A 12,669-nucleotide genomic window follows, 5' to 3' on the forward strand; every position below is an offset into this window, starting at 1 on the left:
ATGAAAGTAAGACCTATTCGAATTAAAGCAAAACAAATGCATATACTTATTGATTTTAGGAGTCAAATATAACCCAACGTGGAGATGCTTGAGTGGAGCTCCTAAAATCACCCTTTTCCTGCCTTGACAGGGTACAAAACCATCTTCGAAATTTAGTGCGTGAGTACCCTTTCGCGTCCATTCCCCCTCTTTCTTACAGAAGAGATACTGCGAGTCTATCTCTGCTCTATTCATACTTTTATGGTAAGTGCTAGGCTGAGTTTCAATCCATGGTCGCTCCCGGCAAAACAACCACAACAAATACTAACTTAGTTGAAAAAACGCCAACAACTTTCCTCACTCCCTGTCTGTGCCCAAAACTAAACGAAAATTTCATGAGCAGAGTTTCCTTCCTGTGTGAAACCCTTTACTGTTTGTATGCTTCCCAGCTGAAATGATATGGTCGTCTTCAAGTCTAATGTGAATAAATTCCTATTTAGATAATCTAGCGCTATCCAAGTTCACCCATGTCTGATATTTTCTCACCATCTACCTAACACTTAATCTTTATCCTTGAATGACTCCGGACCTTGATAACTATCCAAGTAAAAAAAAATACATCTTTATGTATATTTTATTTAGTAAGACTACGAGATGACTTTCCAAAATCATTGTTGTTTTCCGTTATATCTTGACATCATTTACTTCCTTACCACTGCAGAAAGATGTGACAAAAGGTTTAGGAGAGATGAGGGGAGGGAAAATCAAGTCATCGCACATTAAAAATGAGCACTCCGGTTTTTTAAAAATTTCCGAGCGCCCCAAGCAGTTGTCAATAAACTAACTCTATCCCAAAGAGGGGCGGCAAGACCTGGGAGAGTGAATCTCCTAGGTCTACCCAAAACAAAAACTGACTATGTAAGAAAATGAATATAGTAATCCAATTTAAAATTACTATTATTGTCTTGTTTTTATTTGGGTGCCATCAGCTAGAATCGAAACCGAAACCAAAACCGTAGTATTCAAAGCTGGTGACGTTATCACTGTACCAACTTGACACGCATATGAACTGATTAAACATTAAAAATAAAATAAGATGGATATAAAAAATGTACAACGTTTTTTTTTCTTTTCAGTTTTCACTAATTTTTGACACCTTAAAAACAATTTTAACTAAAGACCTATAAAAGAACGATCCATAAAAAATCCTTTTAGTTTCGGAGTGATAGAGTTAGAAAATATGGAGACAGACAGGCAAGCAGGCAGACAGACAGACTTATAGCCTTTTATATATTAAATGTACTTGGCCTTTTGGTCAAGATAACAGTGTAGTATCTGTTCTTCAGATGCTGCACTTCCATTTCTTGTTCTCTTTCTGTGGAGGAGAAATCCTTTACGACTGAGGCAATTTTTATTTTTGTACCTTTTCTCCACGTTAAAAAACGACCCTGGTGTCTAACTCTGTCCCGTGGGGAGGCATAGTAAATAGGTACATTACATATATATATGTGTGTGGTGTGTGTGTGTGTGTGTGTGTGTGTGTGTGTGTGTGTGCGTCTAAAAACAAACAAAAAAGACTTAGATATATAGTACATGTGTGTGCATCTAATATACTATGCATAGAAGTGTATACATATAAAAAGAGACATATGCCGAGAGCGTGAACCGATACTCGCATATGTTTACCTTCCCCTCTCCGCCAGTAAACTGTACACATAAACAATGAAATTGGATTTCAAAGCATACACTGCGTTCATTTTGCAAATATTTTATTAAGATTAATTAAAAGGTTCCAACCAGAAAGCATATTAAAAATGATAGAGTGATTATTAGGTAACAGTGGGGTTGGGTGAACGTGATTGCATGCACCAAATGAACAATCTTCACGTTTCCTTCGTCCGTTTTGTTATCACACATTTCTGAGATTTTCCAAGAAACGATTTATATTTCTCCTCTTCTTCGTTGCACCTACCACTAATATTCTACTTCTCTCTCTCTCTCTCTCTCTCTCTCTCTCTCTCTCTCTCTCTCTCTCTCTCTTTCACTCGTTATATCTCTGTCGCTATCTTTACCTGCTTTCTTTCTGTCTTTCTTTCTTTCTCGCTCTTTTGGGATATGCATTTTATTGCCCCCACTCTCTGCAACCATTCATATTCTCTTAAACTTTTCTCTCTCTCTCCCCCCCTCTCTCTCTTTCTCTCCCCCCTCTCTCTCTTTCTCTCTCCCCCCCTCTCTGTATGTGTGCTATTTTCCTCACTCTCTACACACATTCATATTCCATTAAATTCTAATTCATTCACTACCTTCTCCTTTTCTTTTTCATTCTTTCTGAATACGTGTGTCATTTTCCTAATTCTGTGCACACATCCGTATTTCATTAAACTCTCTCTCTCCACCCTTCGCTCTTTTTTACACACACACACACACACACACACACACACACACACACACACACACACACACACACACACACACACTTTAATACGCTCTTCTTATCTTAAATTCCCTTTTTATCTCTCGGTCCTCTCGCTGTGCTTATGATTTCTCTAGGTCTTAACATATTTCTGCTCTTCCTCTCCCTTTCCTTCTCTCTCTCTCTCTCTCTCTCTCTCTCTTGTCCCTCATAAACTTCTCTCTCTTTCTTTGTTATTTTCCACAAATCTATTTCTCTCTCTCTCTCTCTCTCTCTCTCTCTCTCTCTCTCTCTCTCTCTCTCTCTCTCTCTCTCTCTCTCTCTCTCTCTCTCTGTGTATATACCCATATTTTATGACAGTGCGTATGTCTGTGTGCCTGGGGGTGACAAGTGTAACGTCATGGTGACAAACCTTGACTTTAAGCACCGACACGATTAAGAGAAAGAGGAGGAGGAGGAGGAGGAGGAAGAGGATGTGGTGGAGGAGAAAAATAAATACGAGAGGCAAGGAGAGAAGTATACGACTCTCCACTTGGTTCCTGTTTTTCGATCGCTGAGACTCACGATTGGGATATGTACAAATCTTTCTCTTTGGTGACGTCAAGCGGGAAGTTTTAAAATTGAATAACTAAACTAGAAACGAATTGATCAAGAAATAAGAATAGAAAAACAAAGCAAAGCAAAGATCGAATATGAAAAAGAAGAAAAGAAGAAAAGAAACATAACGGGTATAAAAGATAAAAGAAAGGAAATATAAAAAATACTAGCAGGGAGACACGACGTTGCCTGGGATTGAATAATGATCAACGAATATTTCACACTCCTATATTTTTATTGTCATCGAAATCCGTGAAATCGCTGTGGAGGAAGCTTCACATCCTTCCATGCAGTAACTTAGTCCAAAATATATTTTGTTCTACATTGCACTTTAGAGAACCTACTGTTTCTTTTATAAAGTTAATCTATCTTCTTTTCTGTTAACGAAAAAAAAAAAGCATTAAGAAATTTACGTGCGGGGTTTGAACCCACAAACTTCATCGTCATGCAAAAAAAAAAAAAAAAATGTCTCATAAAATTCTTTGCAGTTAATGAAAAAAAAAATAATAAATGTATGCGCGGAGTTTGAACCTACAAACCACATCATACAAAAAACAAAAACAAAAAAGCACGTTATCAACTTGTACACAGTAGAATTTTCACGGCCTGTTGTTCTATCATTGTTTCTAAGCGACAACATGGAAAAAACTTTACCGATAAAAAATATATTAAAATAACGGTTTCGATTAACGATTATCGGCAATTATCGGGGTATTCTGGGGGAAAAATTAACTAAGATCACTCTCAGACTTATATACTAAAGTTCTGTCAATTTTAAAGAAAATCTGTTTAACCGTTTCGGAGTCTATAAGGAACGAACTCACACACACACAAACATAGCTGCATTTATATAATTGTAGAGATATAGATAGAGGAAGGGATAAAAAAAAATCAGAAAAAATATGCAAAGAAAGAAAAAGGATGCAGGAACACTAACCAGATCCATAAAGTAATAAAGAACAAACAAAAGGAAGGTCATAGAAAAAAAAGAAAGAAAAAAAAGGACATTTACAAAAAAAAAAAAAAAAAAAAAAATAGTGAGAATGACGAGGATGGAAATGATAAAGCTATTGATAAGAATAGGAAAACGGGAGAAAAGAAATAGAAAAAGAAAGAAAGAATAATTATATATGAAAAAGAAATAACGGGAAGAATAAATTTAAAAAAAAACTGACCAAAAAGAGACAAAATAAAAAAAAGCAACACTACTTTAAAGAACATTAAATGTAATTCTTTAAAATTGTTGGCTACCCCTCCCCCGCAAAAAAAAAAGTTAAATACACTCACTCAAGAGGTGTTAAATGAAAATTAATTACAACTCGGAGTCGGTTATAAATTTGTCTTAACGTTTGACTAAAGTCTGACTAAATTCAATTTTCTGGTCCCCCAACAAAAAAAAAAAAAAGGGGTGGACCTGTAAATTCGCCCTTGTCCGTTCGTCCGTTCATCTTTTCTCCGTCCGCACTTTTCTCAATAACTACGCCTTGGAATTTTTTGAAATTTTGCACATATATTAAACATGATATGAGTAAAAAAATTTACAGAACGGATTTTCCAGGAAAACTCCGGTTGCTCCCCTCCCTCAGCCTTTCGGGTTAAAATCGCTAAAATTGACACTTTTGTGCTTATTAAAAAAACAATTCTTGCCTTGGATTTTTATAAAACTTTCTGAAAAGTTGTAACTAATTGATATCTATATAATTTTGTTTATCTGTATTTCATGATAACTCTTGGATGTGCCCCAGGGGGTCTTTTAGGGCTAATAAAAACACTCCACTTTTGGGAATTTTTTACCATATTTGTCCAAAATTTTCTGTGTATGTCTATTTAGCAGTTTTGCATGGTATTGAACTCAAATTTAAATAAGTTAAGGGATATTTGGAGCTAAATGGGGGGGGGAGAATAATGGATTAGTTATTTCTTTTTTTTTCATGGTATAGAACTCAAATTTACACATGCTAAGACCTAAAACGGCACCGTTTGTTCATTTTCACCAAGATTTGATGTCCCCTGGGGACTTTTGGGGCTAAATATGTTGGTGATGGGACAAATGCTGAACTTAGTCATTTTTTATGCCTTGCCCACTGTGCATTCACGGGGGACAATGCATGCTTCACTTGTTAACAATAGTAACAAGGATGGTATCCTAACTAATTTATATTAGAAACGTAGAAGTCCGTGTAAATATAGTCAATGTGAGATAATTAGGTTACGCAAAATAGTTGTGCCATGTACTTTTTTAATGCAAAATGCAATGTAATAGGAATGTTAGCAAATGAGATGTTTGAGGTGACATTTGTTAACACTTGGAATTCAAGAGAGAATTGTTTTCACAGGCTTTGATTGAAGTAATGGCAAATTATTGAAATAAACATCTGTGTTTTTGTCTATCTTTCCTCGTTATTATCATTTTTATTACTTGATTTGTATTTGTCTTTTCTTCGTTCGTTTTTTATTTCCTTCCTTTTGTGACCATGTGTTGGGACCCTACGAAGAAACTGAGGTTATTAAATGCACCAGTATATATTTGCGGCAATGCAATCCAGAAAAATGGAATTATGAATGTGTGACAATTAAAACAGACTTTGAAAAATATAGCAATTGTTCCAATTCTCCATTGAGTTCAAACCTGCAGGAGAAAATATTGCCCGGCATGATTAGGCGATCGATTAACAAAATGTACCAAGAAGCATAGTTTCTCTCAATGAATAACACGGTTTCCTGACATGTGATACTAAAATGCAAGTATAAAGTATAAATTATAAAGATGTAAATCGATATTACACTACGATGCGTTAAAGGTACATTACGCTATAAACATATGTAGAAACCCCTATTACATGTATCTATTTGGTGCACCTATATTTCTAGCAGCGAAAAATATTTCAACAGTAAGGAGGAAATGTAATTTATTATAAGGAAAAAAAAATGCGAAAACAACAAAAATCTAATCACTAAAGTGTAGTTGTATACAAAATTAGCCAAGAATTGGCCCGTCAGTATTTCCTGATTATGCCTAGGAGGCATAATGAATTTTGACAAAGGCCACATTTAGTGCATGTCAGGATGACCTTAATCTAAGTGAGAAATTATTTGCAGGAGGACATACTAACAATCTGCTTATAGAGGTTGGAAAGAGATGTGCATTAAAAGGTGTTCATCGGTATGGAACAAACCTTATTCCGATAAAAAAAAGGTTATCATAGTTTATGTCAGACCGTAGGTTGTCAGAATGATGTCTAGACGAAGTCAGACCGTAGATTGCCAGAATGATGTCTAGGCGAAGTCAGATCGTGGGTTGTCAGAATGATGTCTAGACGAAGTCATCGTAGGTTGTCAGAATGATGTCTAGACGAAGTCAGACCGTAGATTGCCAGAATGATGTCTAGGCGAAGTCAGATCGTGGGTTGTCAGAATGATGTCTAGACGAAGTCATCGTAGGTTGTCAGAATGATGTCTAGATGAAGTCAGACCGTAGATTGCCAGAATGATGTCTAGGCGAAGTCAGATCGTGGGTTGTCAGAATGATGTCTAGACGAAGTCATCGTAGGTTGTCAGAATGATGTCTAGACGAAGTCAGACCGTAGATTGCCAGAATGATGTCTAGGCGAAGTCAGATCGTGGGTTGTCAGAATGATGTCTAGACGAAGTCATCGTAGGTTGTCAGAATGATGTCTAGACGAAGTCAGACCGTAGATTGCCAGAATGATGTCTAGGCGAAGTCAGATCGTGGGTTGTCAGAATGATGTCTAGACGAAGTCATCGTAGGTTGTCAGAATGATGTCTAGACGAAGTCAGACCGTAGATTGCCAGAATGATGTCTAGGCGAAGTCAGATCGTGGGTTGTCAGAATGATGTCTAGACGAAGTCATCGTAGGTTGTCAGAATGATGTCTAGACGAAGTCAGACCGTAGATTGCCAGAATGATGTCTAGGCGAAGTCAGATCGTGGGTTGTCAGAATGATGTCTAGACGAAGTCATCGTAGGTTGTCAGAATGATGTCTAGACGAAGTCAGACCGTAGATTGCCAGAATGATGTCTAGGCGAAGTCAGATCGTGGGTTGTCAGAATGATGTCTAGACGAAGTCATCGTAGGTTGTCAGAATGATGTCTAGACGAAGTCAGACCGTAGATTGCCAGAATGATGTCTAGGCGAAGTCAGATCGTGGGTTGTCAGAATGATGTCTAGACGAAGTCATCGTAGGTTGTCAGAATGATGTCTAGACGAAGTCAGACCGTAGATTGCCAGAATGATGTCTAGGCGAAGTCAGATCGTGAGTTGTCAGAATGATGTCTAGACGAAGTCATCGTAGGTTGTCAGAATGATGTCTAGACGAAGTCAGACCGTAGATTGCCAGAATGATGTCTAGGCGAAGTCAGATCGTGGGTTGTCAGAATGATGTCTAGACGAAGTCATCGTAGGTTGTCAGAATGATGTCTAGACGAAGTCATCGTAGGTTGTCAGAATGATGTCTAGGCGACTGTATGACTACTGTCGAACGAATTAACCATATAATATCAGCACGGTACACGAGAGTGATGGATCCATATAATTAATTGCACAGAATTTCAAATCATCATTTCCAGTATCCCTCATAAAACACCATTCCTGCGTCCTCTATAAACAATAACCACTTCTTACATCTGTTGCATTGTCGTACCGTCTGAGGTGTGTATAACTCATTATACACACCGTTGCTGGTGTCATCGTTGTCTCCGATTGAATTACAAGACGTACACAAGACGTACATGGCATATAATCAGGTACGTTACGTGTCAAATGTATGTGAACACTCTCTAGGAAAGAAATGAAGACCTACGTTACATATATCTATTGTTACATAATAGAGACTCTAGGTCAGTAGCGATTAAGTTAGCTAGTGTGAATTTTGGCAAAAGACACATTTAGTACATGTCAGGATGGACATAATCGAAGTGAGAGATTATTTGCCGGACGACATACTAACAATACGCTTATAGAGGTCGGAAAAAGAAATGTATTAAAAGGTGTTCACTGTGTAAGGAAATAAAGGGCTCTCTGGTCGCCATTAATGTTTTGAGACGAACACAATTTTTCATAACCGTTTACGCAAAGAGCTAGAATGAAAACGGGCCCAGATTTAACCTTTTCTTACATTCATAAGTTCCGGTACACGCTAGGGTCATTTTTGATCCTGCATCCGTCAATCATTCTACTAACTCTATTTATCCGACTGAATTTTTTATTATTACTTAATATAAAAATAAACAATATGTCTCCCTATAAACAATCTTGTTATGTATTAGCAATAAACAATTCATGTGTTTTCATATGAACAATAAATAATCTCTACCAGTAAAGCAACCAGTTCGAACTAGACAAAATCCATTGTTAGTATTAATCTCTGGAAACCAACTAGAAAGAATCACCACACCTAGTTGCGATAAAATACATTTTCTGTCATTAAGCCATAATGACAAATGCTCATTTAAAAATAAAATATACGACTGGCTTGTCAGTTTTTGCATCTTCTGGTACTCACACTGGTCCGATTAGTTCAGTTTATTCCAGCCTAAAACATGACACCTCCATCTCTTTGTTGACGACGAAATTAATGAGGAGTAGGGAATCCAAGAGGATTCCAAACTTTGGCCCAATCATCTGGTCCATCAAGGGTTGCTCTGGTCTCATCGGTGAAAAGACATTTTCAAAGCTGGTTTCCATGTATTTCTGAGCCCAAGCTAAATGTTTTCCTTTACAGGCTTTAGTGTGTATAGGAAGTTGATAAGCAGTGCATAAAAAAGAACAATTTGAATTTCAGACGTTAAAGGATGAACGGTTCAAAATATAACATTTAATGCCGGTTCTTTTTATCTAATTGGCATTGAAGTGTACAGGGATTAAAGCTGTAGAAATTAAGGACGAACCTTTCGGTTTTATATAAATTGCAAAGGTCAAGAGTGAATATTTTGTGTTCCATGAGTTAGAGTGTGAAAGACTCAAAACTGTACTTTAAGAACAGACATTTTTGTTTTACAATCATTGAATATAAATAAGCTGAACGCTGTAGTTATTAAAGGCTACTCATTTTACAAAAAAGTTGATGGCTGAAAATTTAAGAATTTAAGAACGACTATTTTTTGCTTTGAATGTTGAAGAACAAACGGCTGAAAACTGTTGAATTTAAACACAATTTTCTTCGTATTAGACATGTTGAAGAACGGAGGCTGAAAACTCTTCAAAATAAAGACGAAAATCCGTCTAGTCTTTTAGTTTAACTGGCATTAAAATTAGAAGATTAAGGGTTTAATTAATAAATTAATTAATCGATTAAAGACTAAGGTGTTTTTTATTAGATTTGTAGAACCTGCTTTTTGACAATGACTGTCTTCGCCGCATCTTGTATTGCTGGCGGGCTATCTATAGCATAATGCCAATCTTAAGTCTCTGCCATATGTCCTGTTGCCGTGACCTTCAGTAGTTTGGACATGCTGCTCGTCACCCTGAGGAAGAGCTGATTCTTGGTGTAATCCTACATACTCTACTGTCTGGGTGACGCAAGTGTATCGGTGAGCAGTTGAGGACCTGGAAAACAACCATCAAAGAGGATTGGCTGAACTCTTAAGTCCACAGGTGGCTGTCCTTCAACGATAGAATCACGGCTGGCAAGCCATCTTGTGCGACCTTGCTTGACCGGTCATGATTTGAGATGTAGTGTGGTCCCGCGAAGAAACAGGTTCAACCCGTGAAGATGTGTTTAGTTCTGATGCCGAAAACACAAGACAACCCAGGAATGGATCCGGAATCTTTAGATGAGTTTGATTTAGTCATCCTGTTAACCAACGACAGTGACGACGTTCCCTCGTAATATCAGCAATAACAGTAGTAGCAGTATTTGTTTCTTCTCTTTATCGATAACACAATACGATGGCTCTTAGCATTATCAGTATCTGCAGTCCTTGTTTCTTCTCTTCATTGACAGATACTGTCCCTCTTAGCATTAAGAGTAGCATTAATCTTTGTTTTGTCACTTCACCGAGAGACAAACAGTAGGATAACAGGGGGTAATAAGCATCGCACTTTAGGCATATGAGCACAAATCATCTAAAAAAAAAAAAATCTGAATCAAATGTTAAAATGAAACATATCATAGTTTTCTTTACTTATCTGTTATGAATATTCACCACTTGTCGGAATAAAAATCCATAAGAAATATTTTATTTTAATTTTTTATTGACACATACACTTAATTCTGATTTGGTAGATTTTGGGGTCATTAAGCACCTGGCTAGGTGGTATTAGGCACCCACCTTATTGAGTACAAATATCGCACAGCCACTCCTTATCTTCCATGTCTTCAAGGCTCCCAGTGATGTCTGCACATTTGGCATGATACCAGAGGTTACAAACGTCACACTGTATCCAGTTATCACCACCAGCTTGTCCTCACCGTCCACATTCAGTGTCATCTGATGAGTCAGAGCCAGTCGGGTTTCGTGATCCTTGGCGCTTTGTGTCCTTTTGGGTGGTTTTGCCCCCTGCCCTTTCCCTTACCCCTACCTCTGCCTTGTCCTCGCCTCCTCTTTACAAGCTTTTCCTCCCTTGACCTCTGGGTACGATCCTCCTCTGTGAGACTTTCGCCATAGCGAAAGCGCTGAACTCTCGCTGATTTTCCTCTTCCTGTATTAGAAAAATGAGTCTTTAGCTGCTCAAGGAAAAAGTCCCTAATAGACAAAGGGGAGGATGAAACACCATGAACGTGAGATAAGACTCCAGCAGTTGGGGCAGTTGATGATCCAGCGGAGAGTGATGGTGAGGGTACAGGGGAAAGGGTCGATGAAGGGGCGGCAGATGCCGTTCCTAATGAAGGGGCAGTAGATGGCGGAGGAACTGACTGAGTTCCTGATGAAGGAGAAACAGGCAAGTGGTCTGAAAGAGTGCCAGACTGGGGCCTAGAGATGGTGTGTTCACTTGCGGTCGATCAATCACACTGACAGCTTGGGGATTGAACGGGCAAATCCCTGTTGAACTGAAGCCTGCTTTGATAGTCTCAGGCTCAAAAGACCCTTCAAACAGTTTCTTTAACTGGCTGGGAAAGTCCCTCTTGCCCACTGGTCTCCTGTGTGTTCTGGCAAACTTCAACATCAATTGTTGCCATTTCAATTTCACAGGCCGGAACACTGCACGATCAAATGGTTGCAGGAGATGAGTGAGGTGGGCCGGAAGTCACAAGAGAATGACATTGTTCTCCTTTGCTTTTTGAACCAAAGCGTATGAAAGATGGGAAAGATGTCCATCAAATATCAAGACCCGTGGTTTATCACTGACATCTCTTGTGTTGACCAGAAACAGCTTGGTGAACCAGTCGAGAAATTGTGGGCCCTTCATCCACCCTTTCTCACTGGTAGAGTAACATGCTCCGTCAGGACCACCTGTGCACCATGCTCCGTAGAGGTTTATACCCTTGTACACAATGTACGAACTTTTCCACTGGCAGAGCCAGAACAGTTCAGAGTGATCTGTTCTTTGTCAGATCTACCAATGTGCTGGTTCACTCTTTTTGATCCTTTTGTAGCCAAAACGACTTGGGACTTGGGGTCAGTGACAAAGCCACTTTTATTTGCGTTATAGATTTGGTATGGCATATCCTTCATGCTAGCGGTGGTTAAGATATTGTCCAAGAGTTCAAACCAATGTGCAATTACTTCTGGACACTCTTCTGCAGCTCTTGAGAAACTGGGCTGTTCTGTCTTCCTTGGTGTGATGTCAGGATGGCGAGGAAGAAATCCATAAATCCAGTCCCGACCAGGTCGTCCGTTTTTGAAGGGAGTGTCCAGTTTCATTGAGCACACAAAGTCTTGAACAATATCTTTTACTCCCTCTGATGAGAAGCACCAGCCCCATTCAGACATTAGTTTGATGCACTCTACCAGTTCGGTTTCAAGGGTGGGAGACAGTGCCGTCTGTCTGCCAACATAGGCATCCACAGGGATTTCACATTTGGTTCGGCGAAGCAACGATTTCTAGTTACACCAAATTGTTTTGATGCTCGATTAGCAAACATATGTCCATTCATGACTACGTTATATGCGTCATTCATCGCCTGACTGCTGCTGAAGTTCACTCCTCCACCACTTTCCTTTTTCTTGTAGGTCCGCACCATTCTATGAAAACATAAAATTTGGGGGCATTAAGCACCAAGAATAAACAATGGGCAAATTTATCAAATTTGAATGCCAATCAAATAAATAAATGGTAATATTCAAGCTTATAGATATACAAACTAGTTTTGTGGCTGAAATATGTTTGTATTACTATTTTTTATCAAATTAGCAATGTATATGGTTATTATGCATTCCAATTCTTGAAAATGGAACATTAAGCACCCCTAGGAATTCAACCTCATAACACACTCTTGTAGTATTTCCCTTCATTTAAAAGTACCTTATACAAAAATATAGATCAAATTTCATCATGTAAGCTAGGCAAAGCTATGCTGAACACTGTTCCATTGATCATATTAATAAATCTCAACATTCTATCTTCTGTCAAGCTAAAAATAACACTGGAGCTGACCAGCATTAATGATGACAAGGAAAAAATAATAATCTGAACATTTATCATGTAAATTATGAAAGAATTACTTACTTCAATTAAATATTGGTTTGGTTCACAATGGAGAAGCTTGGAACTTGTAAGA

General features: G+C 38.2%; 1 protein-coding gene across 1 annotated transcript; it reads right to left on the reverse strand.

The window, feature by feature from the left end:
* Positions 1 to 11,425: 11,425 nt before the first annotated feature.
* On the reverse strand, positions 11,426 to 11,881 carry LOC145270992 (uncharacterized). Its single transcript, XM_080126549.1, has one exon. The coding sequence runs from the start codon at positions 11,879 to 11,881 to the stop codon at positions 11,426 to 11,428; it is 456 nt and encodes a 151-aa protein (XP_079982675.1).
* Positions 11,882 to 12,669: the final 788 nt, after the last annotated feature.

Source organism: Euprymna scolopes, chromosome 4, assembly GCF_053919585.1.
Source record: "Euprymna scolopes isolate OS-2025 chromosome 4, ASM5391958v1, whole genome shotgun sequence".
Lineage (NCBI taxonomy): Eukaryota > Metazoa > Mollusca > Cephalopoda > Sepiida > Sepiolidae > Euprymna > Euprymna scolopes.

Coding starts and splice junctions, on each gene's coding strand:
- LOC145270992 (XM_080126549.1), bottom strand. CDS start 11,881: ATGTCTGAATGGGGCTGGTGCTTCTCATCAGAGGGAGTAAAAGATATT.